The sequence below is a fragment of the Exophiala aquamarina genome (assembly GCF_000709125.1).
Source record: "Exophiala aquamarina CBS 119918 chromosome Unknown aczIA-supercont1.2, whole genome shotgun sequence".
NCBI lineage: Eukaryota > Fungi > Ascomycota > Eurotiomycetes > Chaetothyriales > Herpotrichiellaceae > Exophiala > Exophiala aquamarina.
The window spans coordinates 1278598-1304929 of NW_013550586.1; the positions used below are offsets into that span (position 1 = coordinate 1278598).

Below are 26332 nucleotides of genomic sequence, written 5' to 3' on the forward strand. Positions count from 1 at the left end.
TTCCAATTGTGAATTCGCCCCCAGACAAGATGCGAGGTATTCTGATCCCCCATATGAAAGTTCCAGCCTGAAACGTGATGGCATCACCGCATGTTCGCGAACTGGGAAATTGACGTGGCCAGAACCCGTACACTCCGTACATTCGGTTTTGAATTGGTCATTTTGGCAATTTGGTCGGGGGTTGCAGTATTGGCCAGCGGAGTTGCAGTTCGCTCCGTTTGGCGAAGAGTTCGAGGGAATGAGAGGTAGGGGTTGCTGACTGTGGTCAGAACCTAGTTGGAAGAGTCACGGGGGCCTCAGGCCCCGAGGCCGTCTCTCAGCATCGAACTCCTAAGGGACGGACCTAGGGTGCGATGCGAGAGTGCGAGAGGCCCAAGCTCAACCCGCGCAATTCCACCTGTCAAGGCCGTCGCAACTCCGTCGGGGTCTAGTTTTTGGAGGTTCTCCCCATGAAGAGGACGCAGCTATTCCTTCTCGCCCCCTATTTCGGAGCCAGCAAGCGAGGAAAGCTAATTAACCTGACTGGTAACGCCGATGGGGCCCCTTGCAAGCTTGACCTTGCAGATGTGGTGGGGGAAGCTGATCGGCAGGCACCAGGTACCGATCAGAATTACGAGGAATATCGTGCTCGGTACGAGATGTACACTTCTGTAACTGGTTATGAACTCTAGGTGACTGGCGCTTCTCCTTACAAAAGCTGTTTCATCAGTCATCACTAGCAGTACCTGGATAGAATGGCGGCAGAAGAAACACATGGTATGAAGGTTATTACTACGTCTGCTGGTGGGTTTTGTCTTTTTCGGTCATGCTGATGTTATTTCAGGCGTCTTGCTGCTTAGGCTCACGGTCATGAGGTCGAGTTACCGAGTGCTACGTATTGTGGCCTGTTCAGAGTATTTCCAGTCGCATTTGCGTACATGATTTGGTGCGCAGATTGTACGGTGTACACTGCACGTTACTGCCATGATATGTATATGCAAGAATCAAAACTTTGATCAACGAGGTTCTGGCATTACTGTAGCATACGAAACAAAACCGAACAGCTGCCATTCCGTGTAATACTTCGCTGCACTTGCTGTCCTGGCCCGTCAAGAGGCTGCACGTGGGGAACTTGGACTTCTCTTCCAAACATTACAAGCACATCAATGACAAAAATGGATGGGTGCTCAAGTAGAAGTGGCATAATTACTGTCTTGAAATGTCAGGCCACTCAAGGATGAGATCTTGATGGACGTTCTGAAGACGGATTCGCTGGAAATGAAGATGGCCATGCACCTGCTACCGTATGCCCGCGTATAAACACTTGCGAGCGCCTCTCCACACTTCTTCAAGTATATCTCGTCGTGGAAGGACTGTCTAGGACTCGTCAGAAAAAGAAGCTAGCGTGTGTGGAAGAGGGCAGCACAAACTGGGAAGACAACGACAACCTCAGTGGCGTTTTCCACAATAACGGCCAGGTAGAACCTCACCTCCAGCCCTATGAAGGCCTCATGGATCACGATATCCTGAACTTGACTTGTTGGAATAAACGTCGTCGTCGGCGGCAGAAAAAAGTAAGGTGAGCTGGTCGATGTCTGAATTCCTAGCCCTTGCAGCACCAGCAGAGATTCCTTGGTATGGTCTCTTTTCAAACACGCGTAGAGGATGACAAGGCTGAGTGGTCCCAATACCCACCATTCGGCGCTTTCAGCAAGAATCCTGATGACCGGACCAATCAACGTCAATTTCACAAGGAAATTTGCGTAACGCTCAGCCGCAGATCCCGGTGAGATCAGACTCTGTGCCTTGGCCACGTTGACTAGCAACGCATAGAGAACGAGCAAAAAGCGACTGCCGTAGCGTACAGCTGTCAGTAGCTTTTGTTTCGAGTTGGACCTCTGACGGGTCTCAACGGTGAAGGAAACGGTTGTGGGAGAGGGACAGTAGATCTCAAGATACTGTGTTGATCCAGAGAACATGCTTGTGGGAGCACAATCTGGAACTCGGTACCCGCCCAAGTGGATGACCGCGTGGCGGAGGAGAGTGTAGCGAAAGGCTGGCTGGCTGACCGACCGCACGCGTGTTGGGAAGATCCTTGGGAAATAATGTTGTGCTTTGCCACTCGGAAACCGGAAACCATTAAACCTTCACGCGTGAAACAATTGAAGACCTAAAAAGCGCTTGCTAGGATGGAAGGGGCCTACTGGGCAGGATCTGGGTCATGTCATTCCTGCTGGCGGCTTACTTGGCAGGGAAGTTGTTGAGAGACCATCGATCAGCACACGCCAGAGGGGAGGCCGGAGATCTAATCCTGGGAGAGTCTTGATCATGGACCGACCCTGGGTGCCTGTCGACAAGATTTGAGGCGGTGGTTTCCTATTCCGACGGACAGAGTATTTGTTGTGATTTGAGGCCCGAGGGAGTCCGTAATGGAAAAGTGGTTTGTTTGTGTGTCTGTGGTGTAAATTATGGCCCCAGCCTGATGATTCCCGAGTCACCGACGTGTGATTCCGGAACGGGATGAATGATTTTCCGGGCGGGTCAACTTGGCATTGGTGGCACGTGAGCCACAGATGCTCGCAAACTTCATCTCATTCTTCTTTGTTGGATCCCAGCTGACTGCGGCCACTATTATTGCTCGTACGGTCCTCGTTTGCTCCCCAAGCAATCCATCAAGGACGGGGATTCACCGTCGTCATCCTCCAGCTAAACACAGAAGCAGCGTCCCTTCGTTTCTGGCATAGCATTCCGCTTTAAGTGGCCTAATTCAATCCATTAGCCCATTTGAATTCCACCGGTAATTACGGTTGGGTTCTTGGGGAGGAGGTCCAAGACGCACTCTGCCGTCATCTCCACACCACAGAAAGACATTGTGCCCAGACTGGCGACCCTGCCCCCTGCGTCAAAGCTGTCCGTTGGCCCATCTGTGTTGGTCTTAGGGCCGTGGCCCATGTCCGGTTGTCTCCACTTTTAAGAACAATGTGGCTGCGGGCTGATCAATGGTGCCTGTGATCCTACGCCTCGTCAATCTGTCGGCCGGCCAAGCACCCACCAGAAAGGGGCTTTGTTGTTTCACACCAGGCTGAACGGGGAAATCTGGGCCCCAGATCCATGAAAGGTGACAATGCATTTTCCACCGGGGTAGCTGTTGCTTTCACTATAACTGTGCCTGACGCCTCGTCAATCTTTGTGGCATGTTCTCTCTCTTTTAAAGGTCTGTGACTTTCGTTTCCCTCTTTCGACGCCTGTCTCCCCACGTTCATTTCATCCCAGGAGGATACATACACTCATTCAGTGACCACTTGATCAAGTTCACTACAATCGTCGACAAGCGTCTCGAAACATACACTCTTTTAGCACTTCGAAGCTCACCAGAGAAATACTTCTATGAAAATGTACGCCCTTAAGACTCTTTCCGTCTTGGCCATTGCCGCCACCACTGTTTTCGCCGCTCCCACCCCGGCTGAGAATGGTGCCCTTGAAGCCCGCCAATGGCGTGGTGGTAATCGATATTGGAACCGCCCTGACTCCAACGCTGAGGTCACCACCTACGCCTATGGAGGCGATTCCCCTGCCGAGACCCCTGCTCCAGCGGCTCCCCAGACGTGGGGAGCTCCATCCTCCGCCCCAGCTACTCCAGCTCCTTCCGCTCCAGCAACTCCCGGCGGTGGTGGCGACTGGCTCGATATCGCCAACAAGTGGCGTGTCGCCGGAGGCAAGCCTGCCTTCACCGAGAGCTCCACCTTGGTCGCAAATGCCCAGAAGACTGCCGACGACTCTGTTGGTGGCCTGCAACATCAGCTAAACCCTGGCACAATGGCTCAGGTCTTGGCACCCGGTGACGCCTCCGACTTTGAGACCGTATATCTCGGCGGATGGCTCTGCGAACTGCCAAACTCCCCCGGATTGGACGGCATTTGCGCTTCCGCTTCTAACGGTTGGAACCATGAGGGACAGACCGGGCATGCCGAGATCCTGACTGGAGACTACAAGAGTATTGGCTGCGCTTTCAGTAGCGGCACTGGGGTTTGGAGCTGCGACTTGGCATGAGGCAAAGACGATTCTTTGCGAAACTGCGAAAGTGAGGCGAGTTGACTTCATCAGTAGGGCAGCAGCTAGGGGAGTGGGAGTAATAGGGCTCAGTTAGGAAATTAACGAAATTTCGATTCATGTACTCTAGAGACTAGAGTATCTTTTTTCAAGTTCTACATTGACGTCGCTATTGAATGAGTCGTCGTATAGTACGTAGTATCTTCAGCTGATGATGATCGCCGTCTCTTGTAACTTGCAAGACCTGTACGGAGTATTTACGGTTTTCTATGACACTGATCAACCAGCCTCGATGTAACCCACACCAGACTGGGAGGAAGGGAAAAACAATCGCCATGTGGCTAGTATATAATTAACCATGCAAGTGTGGCTCCCAGTACTTAGTGTCCAGGCCCGCTCTTTCTCTCTGTGTCGGAGACTGCGCACCCAACGGGAATCCGGTTCATCCCTTGTAATCCAATCCCACCCTCTTCCACGTTTGCCGTTACCCATCACGAGTCGATTTCTTTCCCTTTAATGCGCATCCGTTCATTCCACCATGATTCTCTGAGAAGTTTCATTTAAAGGTCGGATTGTCCGTGTCGCTCCCAGTTCTCCAGATTTTGTGAGAGCTGTTCCTTATTCGCAAGCGTCGCCGATTCGATGCATTGTTCTGTCTTGTCCTGATCACCACCTGAGTTTGATCTTATCGGCCGGCGTCTTTGTCATTCTAGAGCCTATCCTTCGAACTCAAGGCGATGACTAACCAAGCGCAAGAAACATATGGCTCAAAGAGCACAGGCACTGCTAAATTATGACCTCACGGAATTATACCCGGAGGTCGCTCTCTTCCACAAATTAGACTAGTCACCCACTAATCATAAAGCCTTCTGATGACAAAGCCTCAAAAAGAAGAAACTGTCTTTGATCTCATACTGGGCGCCCTTCGATAAGAGATATTCATTGCCGACGTCAAACCGAGTATAGACTGTCATTATGTAAGTGGCCGCCAGAATCCCAGGAGAAATGTTCCATTCCTGAAAGCTCTTTATTCCAGACTGTTTGGAATAGGCAGTCTTCCACGCTTGAAGCTGGGTCCTCAGATAGAGAGGAAAGTCTTTCTGGAAGCCCACACATACACTAGCAGAGAGGCAAAAGCTGACGGTATTGTGGATATTGTCGCAGATCCTAGCGGGATGATGCTAGAGACAATTAAGCTTGCGGAGACGTGGAAGACGAAGGCCAAAGTGGGAGCGTACGGCATGTTGCACGACGAGATGCACGTAGAAACTATGCGCAAAATGGCTTTGTGCATTGCAAGGATACAGTATGGAAGCCAATTGTGTAAGTTATAGTGATCTACCTGCCTGGACGAACGGGGAGCCATGTTCCCTAAATCCCATGGTCAACGATGGATATAACTACGCTTGTCCTGGGGTCACAATTACCTCTTGTTCTAGCGGGTCAGCTCGTTGCTCGAACCCACCCCTGGCCCACCTAGATAGTCGTTGGCCATTAAAGCGAGTTTGGGTGCGCAACGTGCAGCCCCGATCACCTGGTGGTCCTCGCGCTATGTATATGTGTGGCATTCCTTTTTCTATGTCCTGATTTCCACGCACTGCGGTTCCGTATACTCGTACCGCGACATCCATGTGACAACCGCTTTCTGCGGTATGCTTAGTTGAGTATCCGTCCACCCACAGCATATGTAGAGTTGTTTTCAATAGACAGCCTCGTCTACGGATGAGAAGATTCCCATATTTCCAGCTGGCCACAAGAGAGCGATGACCTAAACAAAAGTGACCTATAAGGTCTGTCATGTCTGCCACATTGTCCCTAGAACTTGAGACTGCTGCCACAGACCTCGTAAGGTCTAGGCCAAGCCAAACTTTACATTGGAGGTAGCTAGCTGTTCCGGCAAAGAGGCTGGCTCCGCACACGTATGAGATGACATGAACTTATTTATGCATGCATTGCACCAACGCAGAACGGCTCGGTGCCCTGGATTCAAGTGATATCCTACACCGAGTGGAAAGGGTGGAGGTGCTGGCCCAACCCTCCGGAAGCTCAAGTCAACCGGTTGATTTTGGTGAAGTAGACTTTGAAATGCCGAGAAATAGGGGTGCCGCCTGTATCTTCTCCATAACCCTCAATTCCTGGTTTACCTTGCCCCTTCATCTTCACCAATCGGCTCGTCCGGACGGTCCAGACGTCAGGGACTGCTGGTGCAGGCACCGTATGTACCCTGTCCCCTCTTTGCTAATGTCTTCCTTCAGTAGAATTGAGTAAGAGAGATCCTGACGCTAGGAGGTTGGCTTTCGGAGAGACAGTATTAATTAATGACTCGGCTATGCTCTCGATGGAAACCCCTCGGCACAGCAACGCTGGGTAAGGTTGGATGATCACTTGAGCGCTAGACTTTATGGGAGTTGAAGCCAGGGTCTGAGGGTGGAGGTTCGTACCTCACGTTCCTGTGTAGGACGCAACTCCGTGACATCCCGTCTTTTCCACAAAAACCATTCATCTCCTCTATCAGGTGTTTCAACTTGCCCTTCACTACTTTCCTTCTCTTGCGAAAATCCGGATTGCTTTCGGTGCAATGGCCGGTTACGAAGAGATACCTTCAGCTTCCACGCCGAAGCTCGAAAAGTTCCGCCTGTCAATTCCCGAGCAAGACCTAAAGGACTTCAAGGGTTTACTTAGAATTTACAAGTTGGCTCCGAAGACGAATGAGAACCTCCATCCCGAAAACAGCAATTCCAGTGTCAGTCATGCGCGGATGACGGCCACAAAGGATGATTTGCTGAATGAGTATGACTGGGATGCTCCGACGTTCCTTTAATCTTGATACGCAAGCCAAAATTTCTTGGGATCATCTAGATAATCGTTTCATTAGATCTAACAAGGAAACCTTCTCATAGGCGCTCTACGGAAATATACAACGGCTCATTCCCTAATTTTACTGCTGAAGTACCAGACACCAACACCGAGAGGTTCAATATTCATTTTGTTGCGCTGTTCTCGAAGAAGCAAAATGCCGTTCCAATCTTATATATCCATGGCTGGCCTGGTAGTCATCTCGAATATTTAACAATTCTTGAGCTATACGGAAGAATTTACGCCAGAAGAACTCCCATATCATGTCGTTGCAGTCTCTCTACCAGGGTGGACGCTTAACTCGGGGCCGCCTTTAGAGAAAAATTTCAACATGAGGATATCGCGCGTACTATGTACAGGTTGATGATCGATCTAGGCTTTTGGAAGTGGTTACGTCTGTCAAGGCGGCGACTTAGGTTCTCTTGTCTCTAAAATCATGGCAGGAAAATATGAGGAATGCAAAGGTGAGATTTGCTAAACCTTTACTTTCTATATGCCTTGTAAAGCTAAATCAACCGACCGTGAATTAGCCGTTCTCGTAAGTACCGTACCTTACGACCCGGTTCAGTTTCGAAATCTTGATAACTAATACAGCCGAGCTAGACAGTTTTATCTCTGTACCGCAATAATTCAGGGATGAGAGTAAACTCAGCGCAACGGAGAACCGGGCCTGGAAGTTTCGAGCCCTACAATTTAGTTCAACGGGGAGCGCATACACTCTTATGCACAGCACACGCCCCCCGACGATCGGCTTCGTGATAGCATCTACTCCACTCGCGCAACTTGCCTGGTAGCTCACTCCAATGTCAATTAGGGCCTTGAGAATAGCTGACACTGGACAGGATTAGGGAGAAGTTCCTCGAATGGACGGATGAAACGCCTCCGCTAAGAGATATCCTCGACTCGATTAAGTTGTATTAGTTCACTGAGACTTTCCCACAGAACATTTACTGTTATCGAGAGATCAATTCCATTGTGTCGCCGCTCTTGATTGACTTGCGGAATGGATGCTGACCTCTTTTCTCAAAGTTTGCTATTGATCCTGATCGGCTGCCTCACAGAGACTCAAATTACACCAACAGCAAGCCGATAGCATACTCCTGGTTTCCCAAGGAGGTGCTCCCAGCGCCCAAAGCGTGGGCTGAGGGCTTGAGGCACAAGGTCTTAATATCGTGAGCACCATATCGTAAGTTACTCCTACTCCACGCCTAACGGAGCACATGTGATGAGTTTTGGCCCACTGAGGTTAACTCGCATCTAGGGAGACCACAAGAGATGTTCGAGGATACGGAAGAATTCCTACAGAAGATCGGCTGGCCCATTCTGTGAGAACTTTGTGGGCATGAAGCACTGCGCAGGCTCTTAGGAGAGTTGATCGAGTGTTGAGACCTCTCACGTTCCTGTTTCGCTCTAGACTTGCCGTTTTCATCTTTTTGCAGAATCAGGAGGGCTGTCAGGTGGAAACCTAGATAAAATCATACCCGGGCTGCGATGTTGGATATATTATCAACTATAGTTGTCTATTTCCGCCCTCTCGCTGCTCTCGTAGAGCCTCTTCAATCACCTCATGGCAGAAGCGGGCCGAATCAGAGATAATTCGAGGTTCCAGTAGTCGCCGTTGACAGACACTACTACTGTCTTGCCTAGCTTGTGCCCGACGAGGAGGCAAGCTGCCATTCCATGCACAATGGCCTGTGCCGCCTGGACAGTGGTTGTGATAGACTTGCATTGATTCGGCAACTTGATACAGAAGCCGATCATCACGTTGTCAGATCGACAATATCGTGGTGGTTCACGTGAGTTTGCCGCTTCGACCTCTTGACGACTTCCTCGACGGATGTTCTGCGTCTATCTGAGGCGGTCCTGGAGTTGTGGCAGCCGGTACTTGGCATTAGCAGGAGGTGAAGTTGGTGCCGTATCAGCTGAGGAGCTTGATTGACCTCGACCGCCTCTGGGACACGTCAGATTTGCGCTCGAATTCATGGCAATACTGCCTACATCGACGGGATCGGAGCATATGTGCGGCCTCGAAGATGAAGCCGCTACGGTCGTCGTCTGGTATGTAATTGCAGCCTTTCATACGATTTTCAGGGCCAATACCGTCATATCTCGCTGAGCGTTTGTAGGGAGGATGGTTGTGCCTTTACATCTGCGGACTTCCGAGAAGGTGGAGCCCGGGGCCAACACGAATTTTCCGGATCTGTTTCGAGCGGACAAAGCTAAGACTGGTTCCCAAGTACATCTCAAAATGGTGCCTTACACCGAAGCTATTTCCCAGATTTGCCAGTGCTAGGAGATTTCCAAGGGACCGTGATACATACGTCTCTGTACCCTGATGGGATCGATCTGACTGGTAAATGGGTTGCTGTTATCGGGGCTGGTGCCACCGGTGTGGAGATCGTACAGGAGTTGTCAAAGAAGGCAGACGAGCTGTTCGTTGGGATACGGAACCTACTGTATTGCCTTCCGATGGGCCAGAAAAGACCCTACTAAAGAGGAAAGAGTTGAAGCCAAGAAAGGCTGGCTGAATTACTAACGTAAGCACGCGATACTTTGATAGGATATTCTCACGTTCCACTTTCTGCAAAGATTTCCGACCACAACCTTGAACAACGTGAAGCTCACTGGGAAAGCATATGATTTCAAGGGGATTTTCCCTTTCTACAAGCGAACTGCAGTGACATGCTCACGGACTTGAAGTCAAATCGGGCAGTATACGAGTTTTGGGCTCAAAAGGTTCGTAGTCGTGTCTCCGATCCCGCAAAAAGGGAAATCGTTGCACCCCCGGAGCCACTTTACCCGTTCGGGACGAGGAGGACACCCCTCGAGCAAGACTGCTATGAGTGTGTAGATCAGCCTAACGAGGAGCTTATCGATCTACGGAAGACACCGGTCGAGTTCGTGAACAAGACCGGAATTGTCACTTCAGACGGAACGCAAAGAGACCTCGATGCCATCGTCATGTCCACGGGATTTGACAGCTTCACTAACTCGTACGTTATCTCTCCATGGTTCATGTGCTTTTCTTTACCGACGCCGCTTGCTAAAATCAGCGTAGCTAACCTGTGACTGTTAGATTAAAAGCTATGAATATAATGAAAAGCGATGGTCCAAAACTTTCGCGTCGCTGGGAAGAATGCTACAAGACTTATCTGGGCGTGTTCGCCCATTGACTACCAAATGCATTCATTCTCTACTCACCTCAAGGTACGTACATCCATATTGACCAACTCGTCCCATCTCCCCGCAAAGAATGGGTATTTGTTCTCCCCTAACCACTTCTCTTTCTCTATATTCCTGATAGAAGGCCGCTGACAACATGGAATCCAGCCCCCCGTCGCGTTCGCAAAAGGTCTCACAATGATCGAATGCCAAATCGATATAGCTGTCGATACGATAAAGCGTGTGGAGCATATCAATGCTCGGTCTCTCGAGACCACCGAGGACGATGAACAGGAATGGGGAAACACCTTTGACGTTATGGCTGGCTCAACTTTACTGCCACTCGCTGGCGACAGGTGGACGGGTGCGAATGTCCGTGGGAAGAAACCGCAAAACTCCAATTTTGTTGGTGACTCGGTGGGCTAGACACATACAAAAGCATGTGCAAAAAGGCGCTTGCAAGTTGGAAAGGTTTCGATATCCTGAAGACCTGAAACCATCGCATATAAATAGGATCGTAGTCATGTTGGGTGGCGTACATTATTCTCAATCTTCGAAGACCACTGACTGGATCGTCTTGGGGGATCCAGCAACATGAGGATCGCGTTACATGGGGGCAATTGAGTTACTATCAGAGCTTTTCTCGAGAAAGATCGTCGTGGGTGGGCCCCTGTTTGATAGCCAGTGTATCACGTTGGCGGTAACACCAAACTACAAGATCGCTATGTGCGGCATATTATTCAAGAACAGGAAAGAGCTCGCTCCACCGGACTCACCAACGAATCCATCCTGAATCCATTATTTTAAAAGCACCATTTTAGATCCATCTTTGCAACAACTCTCCTGTGGTCAACAAACAGTCAACCGCAAACAGACACGGAATGCTGCGATTCTGTCGAACTTCACAGAACAAATCTTGCTGTCGGCAGGATTTTCATGCAAGCCTTAACAGCGTGTTCAATCAATCATGCAAGAGGAGCAGTCGAAGCTTTCCTGCAGTTGATTTCAAACAAATTTAGCTTAACAAAACGGCCGATAATTGGCTGTCCCACGAACACTGAGATCCGCTATGTACGAGTACTACGTGTGTAAAAGACCATTGTTACTGGATATTACCATTCTTCTGCTATCAGCAGATTCTCAATTGTCGCAGAATCGCCTCAAGATCCGACAGGGCACACCGGCTCGCGAACAGTGTTATTACGATATTGGTAATGAGAAAGGATGGATGTAGCCGCCTGGCGCATTGAACACGCTAGATAATGGAAGTGGAAAATAGACTCAATTTCAATGAAGCGACCTGTCAATTCTATACGAGTTATATGGGTGTATATATTGGCGTTGCTTAATCCAGCCGTTACCCTCATAAGCTACATGAGCTCGAAAGTTTCGCGAATATCAGTAATAGAGCTTCACTGTATTTTGTAACCAGATATTCAGGCTTCATCTAATAATGGTTTATTGTCGGCCATAATAACATGAACTTGCTTATCCGAACTTACCTATAAGCTCGTCTGCAGTTCGTCACAAGACACCCTAACAGGTGCGAAAAGTCGTCTAATGTCCGCAAGGGAAATATCTTCATTTATGAGGAGGAAAAGTGGGGCATAAAATGCTATACGAGGAGGGTACTTTAGATGCCGAGCTGGGTCTAAGGTTATTTCTTAATCTATGTGTAGCTATTCCTTAATGAATTTACCGAAATCGACCGAGTTGGGGGGCAGGGGCCTATTGCTAGTGTAAGCTAAATTACAGAGCTAGGATAAACGACCTTAACTCCCCTCTGGCAGAGTCTTTTTACATTAAGCTCGAGAGTGAAGGTTATTAGGGTCAGTGACTCTGGCCGACCGAGCGCTACTTGGGATGTGCCATCATATTCCGTTGCCATGATTTTTTTTTGGTGCTGGTCAAGGATCCATTCCTTATATCGACGTTTTGTCGAGCAATATCGCACAACTCTTCGATACTGTATAGAGATTCGGGTAATGTGATCAAGGTGAAAAGAACTGCACAGCGTAGGTAGTGGGCCTCAAGAAAAATCTGTAGCTCGCCGAACTCTGCTGGCCCTTGCTTGCAGATCGGAGTTTTATTACTACACTTACGATCAGCCATACGTCCGACAACACCTGGGCGCCAGGGGTCAATGCCGACACCTTGGACTTTCGATACTAATATGCCTCGGCCAAATGACGGTCTCTGGCGCTCGGACCGATCAAGCGCACGACTCATAGAACCTCAATAAGGACCCCTCAACCAAAGACTTGGGGCTACAGTGTTAAGAGACGTTCCGGTGGTGGCTGGTGGATCCGTTTCACTAATGCTGAAAGACGGCCTGACTTGGGGTTGACTACGGCATATTTTCAGAGCAAGGCCAGACACTCAGCCCAATAATTGACATCTCGGTGTGGTGAAATTGCCAAACGGGATGAAATGCTCATAGTAGGCATTCGACGAGCAGATCATTTGCTTGGCCGGTGGTGTCGTCCAGCAAGCTCTCTGCTTGGTCTCCATTTTTCAGGTAAGGAGCAGCCAGTCTCGGAAACTTTGGTTTTTACTGTAGTTGCATATGAGTTTGTTTGCGTCGTATGGTACTCGCGCTCCCTCCTGGGACAGGCCGAACGAGCTGGATCGCGTTGATCTTCAGTTGACCATCTGGTAGATGCTGCTGAAACTGTACGCCTTGCCGTCGTACAGTGCCGGACTTAGGGCTACATATGGCATTCCGGAATTGGTCTTGCTCGGAACGGAATCAGCATGCTGGACGGCTAGCGGTGGAAAAAGGGAATGATTTACTTATCGAAATCCGCTCGTGCGTGTTGGCCAACTGAAGAAGATGGCAACACAGCAAAGGTGGTTTTATATCCGGCATGATCTCTCAGCGGCACGTTATACAGTGCATGGCGTGGGAAGAGCAAGCTCCCAATAAACTACCAGTAAATCAGGTCTGGAATTTACTCACTTTGAACAAAACTCATCATGCTTATTACTCTCTCTCAACTAGGTCTATTGCTGATCCAAGTTCAAATCTTCTCAAGGTTTCCCTGCTGCCCTAGACTTCCGGTCTTCCAATTGCTCCTTTGGGGACTTGAGGTTAACTGGAGGAGCTCGAGGGTCTGGTGTCCATGGTAGGAAATCAGATCCTTCCACTAGCCATCGAAACATTTCACCTTGAAGCATTTGAACGGTTGGTGCGAACTCTGGCTCAGCGGCAAGATTGGATATTTCATGTGGATCCAGCCTCCGATGGTAGAGCTCGGCAGGCTCGTACAGTCGGTAAATATAAGTCCAGTCCTCGTTGCGGATGCTAATGGCTTTCCCTACAACTCGAGTGTCCTCATGTTGTAGTGCGCCCTTGAGGTCATATGGATACGCGCCCTGTTCGAGCAACGGTTCCTCGCTAATCAAAAATCCTCCTTCGGTAAAAGCGAATTTCTTGTGTACTGTTGATTTTTGTGTCAAAACGGGCACCAGGCTCTTTCCACTGTGAGGGAAGTGCTCCCCAATCCCGGATATTTCGAGCACTGTTGGCACCAGGTCAACCATTTCTGCCATCACCTTAGAGACTTGGCCTTCGGGTAGACCTCCGCCCGCAATGATCAGAGGTTCATGGGTCAACGCGTCGGAAAGTCCGGACGGCCACTTCTCTATAAGGCCATAATCCCCTAGGTATTCGCCGTGGTCGGTGAAGAACATTGTTACGGTATCTTCCCACATGTCCATCCGATCTAACTGCTGAATGACTTTTCCAAACTGATCATCCATCCGAGTAATCATGCCGTAGTAGGTGGCCTTAATTTCGGCCCAGATTTCTGAGGTCGCTCGTGAAGTCCCATAGCGCGTTCGTATCTTCTCCATGTATAGAGGTTCATAACCTGTCTTCCCCGTTATAGGTATAATTGGACCGACCTTAGACCGATCATACATAGAAAAGTAGGGTTCTTCCACCTGGAAAGGGCAATGTGGGAAAATCAAAGGCATGAAGAGTACCCATGGTTTATCATCAGGAGGGCACTCTAGCCATTTCAATGCCGATTTCACCACAGCGTCGTCATAGTCGAGTGCTTGGTGAGGATTCCGTAGGCCCTTATAAAACAGCCGGCCCCATATACTTTCATCCTGCTCAGGTGGATTACCGTTTCCTCCAGCAAATTTTGGGCTAAATTCAGGCGTTTCTAAGAAACCATATTCTGTCACACTTAACTCAGTCACTGTTGCTGCAAACGTATCCCCTCGTGGGCCGAGGCAGGCGACGTGGTAGCCATTTTCTTTAAGGCTGCGAAAGATGTTAGGCTCCCAAGGCTTGATGAGATTGTTCAAACTTCGGTGTCCACTGGCGTGAGGGTATACCCCAGTAAACATACTGCATCTTGATTGCGAGCAAACAGACGCCTGAACGAAACAGTTGGTGAAGAGGGTGCCTCTTTTTGCAAAGGCATCGATGTTCGGCGTTCGGATAACGCTGCCTGGGCCTGCGGTGCATTGCAACGAGTCGTATCTCAGCTGGTCCGGCATGAATATGACATAGTTAGGCTTGTCTCCGCCATTCTTGGAGCTGATTTTGAGCGGCAACGACTTGGTGGGCAAAGACATAGCCATCTTTGATCAATGAGACACCAGCTGACAGGATCAGCTAAAATTTGTGAATTTATCTCATATCACTTCAAAGGGAAAGAAATGAAGTCGTCATCCACCACAGATTGGTTCTACGAAGTCCTGCCGAATGCAAGTGCCGGACCTGTGCAACATGTGGATGCAAACACGAAATATCTGGGGTTTATTGTCATGGGACGATCATGGCCACCCGGAACATCGCGAACTAGCCTCCCTAAGCTGCCGGGTCAGTGGCCGCTCCCCACAGATGTGCGACTCCCGTGCCGATTCCCGGGGTCGCCAAGTTCGATCGATGCCCAGGATTCAAAGAAATTAGTACAATGGGGCTGCATGCCCCAGCCTCTGCTAAGCCTACACCCAGTTCTCCAGGAAACACTAAAGTTGTAATAGAAACTGGTCCTTCGTCTATCAATTACCTCATCTAATTTCACGGACAAATATGGCCTCAGCGAAGAGGCCAAATTTCCTCGTCATCGTCGCAGATGACCTTGGGTTCAGTGATACCTCGCCCTTCGGGGGGGAGATAGAAACACCCAATTTGATGAAGATGGCCATGGAAGGCTTGCGGTTCACGGATTTCCACACTGCTGCGTCATGTTCGCCGACTAGAGCCATGTTGCTTTCAGGCACTGATTCCCACATTGCTGGTCTCGGAGCCATGGCTGAGCGAATGAGAAAATTTCCTCACGTCTTTGAAGATAGACCTGGGTACGAGGGTTACCTGAATTTCAAAGTTGCTGCGATGCCAGAAATCCTTCAGGACAATGGCTATCACACCGTAATGTCCGGCAAATGGCATTTGGGTATGACCAAAGATGTTGCGCCCTGTTCTCGGGGCTTCACCAAGGTTCTTTCCACGCTTCCTGGCGCCGGCAACCACTTCAATCATGAGCCTCAGCTCTATGATACCAAGGAGACGCCCCGTGCTCTACTGAAAGGCAATGGGATCTGGATGGAGCAGGATAATTTTATTGACGGAGGGAGCGACCTCCCCAAGGACTTCTATTCGTCCAACACGTTTACTGATTACTTTTTGAAATACATGAGTGAACGTACAGGAGACGAGAAAGAAAAACCATTCTTTGGTTATCTCGCCTTCACCGCTCCTCACTGGCCGCTACAAGCTCCACCGGAGACCGTGAGAAAATATAAAGGGTGGTATGATGACGGACCTTTCGAGTTACGTGGCCGGCGACTCAAATCACTCATCGAAAAAGGGATTGTTCCAAGCGATGTCGTGCCGGCGCCGCTCCACACGTTGGGAACAACGCCGTGGGCTGAACTTCCAAAGGATGACCAGGTCAAGTCATGTCGCGCGATGGAAATTTTTGCTGCCATGGTTGACCTAATCGACGTCAATGTTGGGCGAGTCATCGAATACCTGAAATCTACAGACGAGCTGGACAACACATTCATTGTATTCATGTCTGACAACGGAGCTGAGGGACAACTGCTGGAAGCCATTCCCATTCTCGCAGGTGCAACACTAGCGGACGTTATCAAGAAGTACTATGATAATTCGTTAGAAAATATGGGGAACCACAATTCTTTTGTCTGGTACGGGCCTCAGTGGGCAAGCGCTGCAACCGCACCATGCCGGGCCGCAAAGTCCTACACCACGGAGGGTGGTATCAGGTGCCCATGTATCGTTAGGTTCCCGCGGGGCATGCCTTCCCAGCGGGAGGGAAGCATCGACAATACGTTCACGACAGTCATGGATATCTTACCAACCTTCCTCGAGTTTGCAGGGATCGAACATCCTGCTCCAACATTTCGTGGCCGCGAAGTCGCTTCTCTTCGCGGTAAGAGTTGGAGGCCACTGTTGTCGGCCTCGAAGTCCAACACCGTTTCTGTATACGACGGTGAGCAGGACGTTGTCGGGTGGGAGCAGCTTGGTATAGCAGCAGTCCGCCTCGGGGCATGGAAAGCCGTTTTTTTGCCTCCGCCGCGTGGGCAAGGAAAGTGGGAGCTATATGATCTGAGCAAGGATCTTGGTGAGATTGATGATCTGGCAGCAAAAGAGCCCGAAAAGCTAGTAGAGATGATTGCACATTACGAGACCTATTTTCAGGAAACTGGTATGTTCGATGCATATGAAATGTACCAGAGTGAGTTGAAAAAGGTCCATCTAGCAGGAAAGGCTTGGTAGAGCACGTGGAAGCGATCAGTCACTTTAGCCAACTCACGGTATCACTTTGCTTGAAGCAGCTAGACCAGTATTCCAGCTATCAATAATTGTCGAAGCGCCTTTTTCTGATCAGTTGCTCGCTTCTCTTAAGCAGAATCGAAACGAAAGAAGGTCCAGGCAGGTGCGTGATTATCCCAGATTTGCTGATCCATCACCTCATGTTGGAGGAACTTCGCTACAGTGGTGTTTACAGCTGTTCTCATCTTGCATCCACATTCCAGGATCGAATCACCGGATGCAAGCAGGAGAACCGGATCGGGTCTGTGTGTTTGGAGATGTTCCCAAACTAGCATGTAGTCAATTCAAATCAATGTTGCTGTACTTCACGATTGTACGGTGTGGTTCACATGATAGAGCCCGAAAGCGGCTAAGCTCAAGACACTGAGGCTCCTGGAAGCGAGCTTCAACTGCACGGGAGTCGGTCGGAAGTCGGTGTAGCCAGGATTCAGACACTAACCAGACTACGGCAAAAAACAAGACTTCAATGAGCAATGAATATTGCTTTGTTAAGGGCCGGATCACACACTACGGTATCCTAAGGAGCGTACCCCGAGAGTACGGGGCTTCCCCACGAAGGTGTAATCTTCTCCACAAGTTGCGGATCTACACAGTTATAAAATCGCATAAAGCTTGCCCAAAAGGTTCACCTGTATCGTACTCTCACTGTCTTCAAACTCCTTCAACTCCCACGCGTCTCAGCACGACGAGTCATGGCAAATATCAAAGATCTTCGTCTCCTAGGGACTCTGAGTTGGCGTCTCCTGCTGGCGTTGTTCGTAATCAACGTGAGCGTTTTCAGTTATGGCTTTGACAACGCCATTTATTCGTCCATACAAGCCATGGACAGTGAGTATGCTTTCACCGTTTGGGAGTGCCTTGTTCTGATCGGTCTTTCAGGTTTCCAAAAGTTGTTCGGCGAGTACAACGAAAATACACACAAATATACCTATTCCGCCAATAATCTCGCCCTGCTCAATTCCTTGGGACTTCCAGCAAAGTGTGTCGGTGCATTTGTCGGATATTTGATCGCCGAGAACTTTGGTCGGAGAGTGTCATACGTTGCCATGCAGTCTCTCGTCATTACAGGGACTGCAGTGGCCTTCACCGCCAAGACATACGGTCAAATCCTTGCAGGCCGCATGCTTGTCCAAGGTATGGTGGGCTGGGACAATTTCCTGGCACCAATGTTTATTGCGGAGATCGTTCCGCCTCAAGTCAGGGGTGCTATGGTTGTCACATACGTCTTCAGCCATATTTTTGGCTCATTCATTTGCCATCTCATTAGCAATGCAACAAAGACGTACCCAGGAAACCACTCCTGGCAGGACCCCGTTCTCAGCTGCTTCGCATTTCCAGTTTTCACGCTGTTGTTCTGTTGGCTGATACCAGAGAGCCCGCGCTGGTTGGTTCGAAAGAACAAGAAGTCGGAAGCTGTAAAATGGCTCAAGACGCTCCATGGTTCGAACAGTGACTATGATGCTGAAGGGGAAGCGAATCTACTTCATGCCGCCATTGAAAACGAGAGTGAACAGCGCGGCAAATGGGCTGACCTATTCAAAGGAACCAACACAGTGGGTGGTTTTGCTTCTTCCAATCATGCATGTTTCGTCCCCACACTGACCGGCGACGTAGCGTCGAACATTGATAGCCATCTTCACCGGTGCATTCAATCAATTGACTGGACAGTCCTTCGTCTCTTCATATGGAACCATCTTCGTCAAAAGCTTCAATCGACTTGACCCCTTTGTGTACTCGGTCATATCTAATGCTATCACTTTGCTCGGAACAATCATTGTCTTCACGATTGTCGATATCGTCGGCCGCCGAAGATTCTATCTTGTGGCTGGCACCATCATGACCGCCCTTCTTCTGACAATCGGTGGCCTTGGAACCACTCAGGTTACTGAAACGCGAGCAGATGGTATTATTGCCTGCGCTGCCCCATACGGAATGTTCTACATCATGTCGTTCGGGAGTATATCCTCTGTAACTGGGGCCGAGGTCCCTCATATGAGACTGAGAGACAAAACCTCCTTCCTGACCTATTTTACCCGTTTCGTTTGCGATTTTGCCGTCAGCTACAGCTACCCATTCCTCTTCGGTCCCGGCCATGCAAACCTCAACGCCAAAGTTGGCTTCATCTATGGCTCATTCGGCGTCTTGGGTCTCTTATGGGGACATTTCTACCTTCCCGAATTAACTAATAGATCGTTGGAGGAGGTGAACGAGATGTTCGAAGCAGGCGTGCCTCCGAGGAAATTCAAGGATTGGAAGCCCACCGACCCTCACAGCATTGGGGTTCTGGTCACCAGTCTTGAAAAGCATCCAGTTCAAGCCAAAGACATCGAAATAGAGCACGTGGAGAAAGGACGCGCCAAAAGTCAAGAAGTTGAAGACCACAGACCACAAAACCACGGTGTAGTATGAGAGAATATTTGAACAAGTTCCTCACCGGGCAACCGAACTGAAGGGGTGATTTAAGACTGTCCAAGAATACCACAACCTTTGTAACGCTCTACATATCCCTGTTGGGCTTACAGAAATTGAACGTACGAAGGCCTTCGATGAGCAGTGATTTTGATTAAAGGCAAAATTCATCCACAGACTTGTCGATGCGCTCCATTTTGCGCTGTCACGTCGGAGGATTGAATAAATCTTTTGAAGAATTGGTAGTCTAGTCTCAAAGTCCAAGCATGTTTGTTCCCAAATCTTTAAGATAGATAGTTGTATCAATTTTTGATTCTCCTCTCTGAGTGTCAATCTTCGCTTAGAACATACAAAGCCATTTTTCTTGGCTGATATTTCATGCATGACGGGCAATTGACAACTGCCGTTGAAAACGTGGCTCAAACCAATGTACGCCATATAAGACGAACCCCTGCATGTCGGGAATGGCCCAAAGAGTCATGAAGCTGGCTCATATATCGCGGTCAACGGTGCATTGATAGTATGCTGGCCAAATCCTAGAATTTTACTCGACAAGGTTTGCTTTACCGGCCAAATGACACGCCTTTTGGCCGACCCTATGGTGGGTGCTAAAGGAAGGATTGTGGAAAATGTTCGCCGATTTGTGCGTATTGTTAACATAGGATACGAAGATTCTGCCGAATCGAATGAACAACTAATAAATTCCTTACACCTGATAAGCTCGCTGAACTGAAGTCTACACGGAGTTGAACTATATCTCAGCTTCTCTCTTATACATAGCTAGACGGAGAGTTAGGACGGTACAGGCCCAGCAGTGCGATAGAGGTACTCCTGCAGAGTTCTGAACCTAGCTCTCCCCAGAAAACTAAGCCAAGGTAGTCCACTCGACTCGACCTTATCGCAAGGAGGCCGAGCAAGTTTCAGCTCGTTACTCTAAGCAATATCGCAATCCATGGCCGAACCTGAAGGCAGGATCTCGTGTGCTAAACGGAGCATCTGAGTCGCTTTCAATCACTGCGCTCTGTGAACTTGGTAGATCAAATGGAAGTTGCCCTTCTGGCCCACAGCCATCCACACCAAAGACTATGTCTAAGAAAGCAGTAGCGCTGCTACCATAGCTGACTAACAATGCTGACGCTTGGCCAGCTATTTCACTTAACACCGCCGGACGATCGAGATGGACGTCGACGATGCTGAGCGGCACTGTTGAGTATATTTCCTTCTGTCGAGCCTTTTCTGTAGGCGAGAATTCTAGAGAGCCTGCATTGAAATTTGCTTCGAAGCCTCCGGGGCGTGGCTCGTGGGGGGCGACAAGGCGAATCAAGGCAATGTCGGCGGCTTCAGGCGTTGCCACTCTCTGGATCTCTAAACCGTATTTTGACGCCAGAATGCTGTGGTCCAAGTTCTCAAAGTAAATTTTCTTTTTCTGAACATCACTGAATGTCAAAGGCAAAGCTTTACCGTCTCGGTTGGTAAGGAGAGTATAGCTGCGCCGTTGAGCCATGTCGGCTTCTCGAACAAATTCAGCATCACCTACCATTGTCGCAGCTGCTTCGACGTCGACAAACGGACTATCGAAAAGCCCGAGAGCGAATTTCTCTGACAATAGCCTTCTCACGGATTGGTCGATGCGGGACTCCGTGACCAGCCCTTTCTGCACGGCTTCGATCACTAGTTCTGGCCGGGACTCCCCCCCGAATTGGTCACAACCGGCGTCGAGAATCTTTACAACCCTCTCTAACCCGCTGAGTTTCTCGCAGCCCCAAGCTCGGGCTGGCATATCCTGACCGAGAATTACAGCATCTGTAAGAAGACCCCAGTCGGTACAGACTATCCCATTGTACCCAAGGTCCTCCCGTAAGAGCTTAGTAATGATGGCTTTATGGAACGCAAACCCAACTTCTTCTGAATAGTCGCCCTTGAGCCCTATAGGTTTGCTGTAGTAGGGCATGATCTGTCTAGTGCCAGCATCAATGGCATTGCGAAACGGCTTTAGATGATACTCAAATTGGCCTCCAGGGTAGACCTGGTCTTTGCCGTACACGAAGTGCGCGTCCTCTCCGTCCTTTTGTGGTCCGGCCCCAGGGAAATGTTTCGTCATGCAGCTCACACTGTCTCTGCCTATGGTGCCATCGGTGCTGCCCTGAAATCCACGAATGTACGCCTTTGCCATTTCCCCAGACAGGTCGGCGTCTTCGCCGAACGTCCCTTCGATTCGAGCCCAACGATACTCGGTGGCCAAATCGAGCTGAGGGGAGAGCGTACAGCGTAATCCTATGGCCACGTACTCGCGGCGGGCGATATCTGCGAACTTCTCCACGAGGCGTTCGTCGCGTAGCGCTGCCAGCCCAAGTGTCTCGGGCCACTGAGACAGTTTTCCCGCTCGAGTGCTGGTGCCCATGTTCTCCTTAAAATGATTTCGAGGATCCGTTGACATAGTCACAGGTATTCCCAGCCTCGTGTTGGAGAGCACGAAGGACTGCAATGCGTTATACCACATAGCCGCCTGGCGAGCGTCGGTCACGGCGCCCAATAAGTTAAAGTGGCTCATATGAAGCTCCTTCACTTTACTTTCAGCACTTGGCAACACTCTTATCGGCCCTTGGCTTGGTGAATTGTTCGGGATCAATACCATATCGTGGAATAATTGCCCGGCTTTCTCAGCCAGGGTCATACGAGACAAGAGGTCAGCCACCCGCTCCGAGATGGGGGCGCTGCTGTCTTTGTACTTCTCTTCTGTTGCAATATTCTCTTTAAGATGAACTGAATCATCCTTTTCGAGCATCGTTTTGTCAATTAAAACTTTTAGATTTGGCTTTTCGATGGTGAATGCTTCAGTGATTATTTTGTCCAGTGGCTTTTATTTTAGATGGCCTAGACGTGGCTATGCCTTAACTGGTGTTGGAATGTGGCCAATTTGCTGTGGTACGTTTTATCTGATGCAGGAGTGCCACTAGGTTCCAACTGAGAGAAAGTTACCAAAGACCTTAGGTAGACAAAAAGTCTTTCGATCTGCGTCGCAGCTCCATCTTGTTAAATCAATTCGGACCACCACACCGCTCCACACACGGCATTTCCCTCGGCAATGATCGTATCCCGCAACCGTCATCTTATCGGAGGTCGAACGATGTGTGGTGAGTCAAAGTGGCCGCAGCGGTAAATCGCTCAGGGATATGGACTGCGAACACTATGTCCGCCATCAAGTAGATTTGTAAAAGGTTATCTACGTCTCGTTCCTCTTACATTCTCACGGACCCTCTGACGAAGGCTTCCGGGCTATGTAGTTCAGCCCTGTCGCTGGATTCTGCACAAGGACTGAGTAATTCCTTTAAAGTCTCTGACTCTTCGTTGGTAAGCCTTGTGGTCTTCCCCAAACTAGCCAACAAGTGAAATAGCTCATACACGTCTGGGCCTATGGACTCCGGGATGTATACGGTTTCCCAGTTTCCATTTCGAATGGCCCTACACTCAAAGAGCTCCCACCTAGTGATATCAGACTGCTCCTCGGATCACGGCATTATCCACAGATTTAGCCAGAATACGATGCCGGGGATCTGCCAAGGGGAGTGACAATCTCTGCGCCACGGGACGATGTCCCTGGGTGAGCAAGCTGCGCCAGGTCCAATAAATCAGCCAGGGCGTCCATCACTGTACAGATTTTGTGCGGAAAGGAGCCTAAACTCCTTTGGAACTTCGGATATCTAATGACAGTAGGGACAGCGGATCCCCCCTTCTGTTGTCCAAGCCTTGTATCCTCTGCGAGGGGGCAGTAGCTGCACATACTCATCTATGATCTGGGGCCGTACCAAAAAAATGAATTGGCCTTACCGATATTATCTATACCGTTGTTGTGGAATTTCCGTACAACCACTAGTGGACGTTGTCGCATAATTGGGAGCGCCTCAACGAGCTGACCCTCGGCGCCGTCGTCCGACATGGCTAGTATGAAAGGATCATCCAGCTCCCCCGTCGACTCCAGGGAACGGACCACTCTAGCAAGATTCTGGTCTATCAAATCATCGTGGTGGCCGAGGAAGTGGTCTCCTTCCATCCAGAATTCGTCTCTTCGTGCGAAAGGAAGATGTGACAGCGTCCTCGAGCTGTAGGTCGTTGTTATAGTGGTTACCAATTCCAGCAAAGTAAGTAAATGCATTGGTAAGCCCGGGTTAGCTCGACTAGTCCCTTCTTGAATCCAAGGTGTCTACACTGCATTTTGCATACCTTCCTTGACTACATAGTACTTCAATTTCAACCTACCACTTCCCTGGCATCATCGTCCAATAGGCTGAATCTTGTAGGATCTCACAAAGTGCCGCCACCCGCCAGTCTTGATACCTTTAATAATCAGGCCGGTCTCTACGCAGTGATTGGGGGCTTCGCGAGTACTCTGTCATCTGACCAAGTCCAACAATATGGTTATCGGCCCCAGAGAAGAGCATAGCACCTACAGGAGAGCAAGCAAGCAGAAGCAGTGTGAAATCCTGTCAAGGTAACACCCTGACAAGCAAGGCGGTCCAGCGTGAGTGGGATTTCGGATCCATAGGGGGACTTGTCACTCAATCCGAAGTTGTCTTCGATGACGAGGACAAAGGTCGGCTGGTTCGACATGTCTAGAAGGACAAGTCGATTCTATGGAGTAGCGAAAGCCACCAAAAGCATGCTCACCATTGTCACGGCTCTCAAGCATGGCCGGGGAGGCATTTCAAACCATTTGTTATCCGCAGGTCTATTCGTTAAAGCACAAGAGTGGCAAGGACCCCTGGATGATATGGTGGCAACCTAGCACCTACATGCAAGCCGTGTTTCCAGGACCTAGATAGTAAACGCCTGAGGGGTTGATGGGGCAGAGGGACTCGATGGAACCCCCCCGCATGCTCTGCATGCCGTCCGACTCCCGTCGAGCCGTGATGATAGACCGACTCCCGGACGTGTCTCACCGACTCCCGGAGACATATGGTACCCACCGTTTTAGGTGTGCCTTTTCTAGTCCCAGGCATCGATCCAAACATTTAAGAGCCACTGCGTGTAAAACCAGAGAAATGCGCTCAGGTTGACCAAAATTCAGACGGTGACCAGCCACAGCTCATTTGCGTCCTTCTAGCGCCTCCAGTACCACGCAAGTGAATGACCATGCTCGTAAATGAGCACTGGGATGCCAGTGGCATACATGCCTCACAGCAGATGGATATTGCAATGGACCGCCGGCCGAATATTATCTTCATCATGGCAGATGACCATGCTTCAAAATCAATTAGTTGTTATGGTGCCGGAATCAACAATACCCCGAATCTCGATCGCCTTGCGACGGAAGGAATGCGGTTCGACCACTGTTATGTCACCAACTCGATTTGTACACCGTCGAGGGCCGCTATATTTACTGGCACGCACAATCACGTCAACGGAGTTATGACTCTCGACAGTAAACTGAACAAGCATATCCCTAACGTTGCTAAACACTTACGAACGGGGGGCTATCAAACGGCGATGGTGGGTAAATGGCATCTAGGCGAAGGAGGAGCCCACGAGCCGACCGGGTTTGATTACTGGTCTGTCCTACCAGGGCAAGGCGAATACTTCGATCCGGAATTCATCGAGCCGAGTGGGACTAAGATCGAACTAGGCTATGCTACAGATATCATTACGGATAAGAGTATCGACTGGATGCGGAATAGAGACCCTAGGCGGCCGTTTTTCTTAATGTGCCACCATAAAGCGCCGCATCGATCTTGGGAGTGCGACCACAAGCACAAGAATCTCTATGAAGACCCCATCCGACTGCCTGATACTTTCACTGACGACTATAAGAACCGCGCACAGGCAGCGAAAGTTGCCAAGATGCGCGTGGAGGACGACCTAACATACCACGACCTCGGCCTTGTGCAGCCTGACGGGGGAAACAGTGTGGGCACGAAGTTGATATCTAAATCGTGGTTCCGCGAGCGGAAAGTACCAGCGCCAGAGGATGTATCTCAACTTAAGTTAATTGATAAGGACGACGGCACCATCTTCACGTTTAGCACGAAGAATGAACTAACGGAATTTAAGTTCCAGCGTTACATGCAACGGTATCTACGCACCATTCAGAGTATAGACGACAATGTGGGCCGGACTCTGAACTGGCTCGATGAGCAGGGGCTGGCCAAGGACACGATCATTATTTACACTTCGGACCAGGGCTTCTTCTTAGGTGAGCATGGGTGGTTCGACAAGCGCTTCATGTACGAAGAGAGTTTCCAGATGCCCTTTTTGATCCGCTACCCGCGGGAAATTAAGCCAGGGTCTCTCTGTTCCGACATCATTAGTAACGTCGACTTCGCCCCAACATGGCTCGACTTCGCCGGACTCAGAAAGCCCTCGTACATGCAGGGCATCAGTATTCGGCCGCTGTTGCATGGGAAAACGCCGGAAAACTGGCAGCAAGTAGCATATCACCGCTATTGGATGCATCGTGACATCATCCACGAGGCGTACGCACATTATGGTGTTCGTGACCAACGTTACAAGTTGATCTACTGGTACAACGAGGATTTCGGCCTCGAGGGCACTCGACCGGGAGGACAACCGAGGGATTGGGAGTTGTTCGACTGTGAGGAAGACCCACTCGAACTATTTAATTGTTATCATGAATCTAAATACGCACATGTCGTCAGGAGGATGACCAAGTTACTGGAGGACAAGATGGCTGAGATCGGCGACGAACCCGTCCATGTGCCTCTCGCTCTAAAGAACTGTGTTTCAGTAAAACTGGGCTGTTAGGTTGCCTCATATCAGGTTCATTCGTTGCTCGGGGGGATGGGCTTTTGGGTTGATTCATCTCTTGGAAGTAGGCTTTTTGCGACAGGAGTCAGTCGCACTTCTGGTAACAGCTGTGACGAGATTAAACACAATAAATACTGATATCATGCATTTTGCGCTGAAGTTCTTTATTTTTCATTTGCCGATGAGCTCTGACCACGTGACTATAGTATTTCGGCTTCCAGGGGCGAACGTCGGAGAGAACGGTCCCAGGCCTTGCCGAGCAAAGGGAGATGTGCTTTACGCCCAAGTGCTTGGAGTCCT

General features: G+C 49.7%; 12 protein-coding genes across 12 annotated transcripts; 8 read left to right on the forward strand and 4 right to left on the reverse strand.

Annotated features, from left to right (window-relative positions):
* Window positions 1-1278: 1278 nt before the first annotated feature.
* A1O9_02292 (uncharacterized protein) lies at window positions 1279-1958 on the reverse strand (the record flags this gene model as incomplete). Its single annotated transcript, XM_013407867.1, has 2 exons — window positions 1279-1356; window positions 1410-1958. The coding sequence occupies 2 exons, from the start codon at window positions 1956-1958 to the stop codon at window positions 1279-1281; spliced, it is 627 nt and encodes a 208-aa protein (XP_013263321.1).
* Window positions 1959-3372: 1414 nt separating this feature from the next.
* On the forward strand, window positions 3373-4029 carry A1O9_02293 (uncharacterized protein; the record flags this gene model as incomplete). Its single annotated transcript, XM_013407868.1, has 1 exon — window positions 3373-4029. One exon carries the CDS (start codon window positions 3373-3375, stop codon window positions 4027-4029), a length of 657 nt encoding a protein of 218 aa, XP_013263322.1.
* Window positions 4030-5072: 1043 nt separating this feature from the next.
* Window positions 5073-5312, forward strand: A1O9_02294 (uncharacterized protein; the record flags this gene model as incomplete). Its single annotated transcript, XM_013407869.1, has 1 exon — window positions 5073-5312. A coding segment is annotated over one exon (240 nt), but the record flags the coding sequence as incomplete, so codon positions are not given.
* A 1295-nt stretch (window positions 5313-6607) lies between these two features.
* On the forward strand, window positions 6608-6850 carry A1O9_02295 (uncharacterized protein; the record flags this gene model as incomplete). The annotated part of the gene is made up of 1 exon (XM_013407870.1): window positions 6608-6850. One exon carries the CDS (start codon window positions 6608-6610, stop codon window positions 6848-6850), a length of 243 nt encoding a protein of 80 aa, XP_013263324.1.
* Window positions 6851-9567: 2717 nt separating this feature from the next.
* Window positions 9568-9954, forward strand: A1O9_02296 (uncharacterized protein; the record flags this gene model as incomplete). Its single annotated transcript, XM_013407871.1, has 1 exon — window positions 9568-9954. One exon carries the CDS (start codon window positions 9568-9570, stop codon window positions 9952-9954), a length of 387 nt encoding a protein of 128 aa, XP_013263325.1.
* Window positions 9955-10245: 291 nt separating this feature from the next.
* On the forward strand, window positions 10246-10473 carry A1O9_02297 (uncharacterized protein; the record flags this gene model as incomplete). Its single annotated transcript, XM_013407872.1, has 1 exon — window positions 10246-10473. The coding sequence occupies one exon, from the start codon at window positions 10246-10248 to the stop codon at window positions 10471-10473; it is 228 nt and encodes a 75-aa protein (XP_013263326.1).
* A 2604-nt stretch (window positions 10474-13077) lies between these two features.
* On the reverse strand, window positions 13078-14643 carry A1O9_02298 (uncharacterized protein; the record flags this gene model as incomplete). The annotated part of the gene is made up of 1 exon (XM_013407873.1): window positions 13078-14643. The coding sequence occupies one exon, from the start codon at window positions 14641-14643 to the stop codon at window positions 13078-13080; it is 1566 nt and encodes a 521-aa protein (XP_013263327.1).
* A 454-nt stretch (window positions 14644-15097) lies between these two features.
* Window positions 15098-16807, forward strand: A1O9_02299 (arylsulfatase; the record flags this gene model as incomplete). The annotated part of the gene is made up of 1 exon (XM_013407874.1): window positions 15098-16807. The coding sequence occupies one exon, from the start codon at window positions 15098-15100 to the stop codon at window positions 16805-16807; it is 1710 nt and encodes a 569-aa protein (XP_013263328.1).
* Window positions 16808-17556: 749 nt separating this feature from the next.
* Window positions 17557-19273, forward strand: A1O9_02300 (uncharacterized protein; the record flags this gene model as incomplete). Its single annotated transcript, XM_013407875.1, has 3 exons — window positions 17557-17692; window positions 17744-18417; window positions 18479-19273. The coding sequence occupies 3 exons, from the start codon at window positions 17557-17559 to the stop codon at window positions 19271-19273; spliced, it is 1605 nt and encodes a 534-aa protein (XP_013263329.1).
* A 928-nt stretch (window positions 19274-20201) lies between these two features.
* Window positions 20202-22058, reverse strand: A1O9_02301 (beta-glucosidase; the record flags this gene model as incomplete). Its single annotated transcript, XM_013407876.1, has 1 exon — window positions 20202-22058. One exon carries the CDS (start codon window positions 22056-22058, stop codon window positions 20202-20204), a length of 1857 nt encoding a protein of 618 aa, XP_013263330.1.
* Window positions 22059-22811: 753 nt separating this feature from the next.
* On the reverse strand, window positions 22812-23285 carry A1O9_02302 (uncharacterized protein; the record flags this gene model as incomplete). The annotated part of the gene is made up of 1 exon (XM_013407877.1): window positions 22812-23285. A coding segment is annotated over exon 1 (249 nt), but the record flags the coding sequence as incomplete, so codon positions are not given.
* Window positions 23286-24496: 1211 nt separating this feature from the next.
* On the forward strand, window positions 24497-26029 carry A1O9_02303 (uncharacterized protein; the record flags this gene model as incomplete). Its single annotated transcript, XM_013407878.1, has 1 exon — window positions 24497-26029. One exon carries the CDS (start codon window positions 24497-24499, stop codon window positions 26027-26029), a length of 1533 nt encoding a protein of 510 aa, XP_013263332.1.
* Between the last annotated feature and the right edge of the window lie 303 nt (window positions 26030-26332).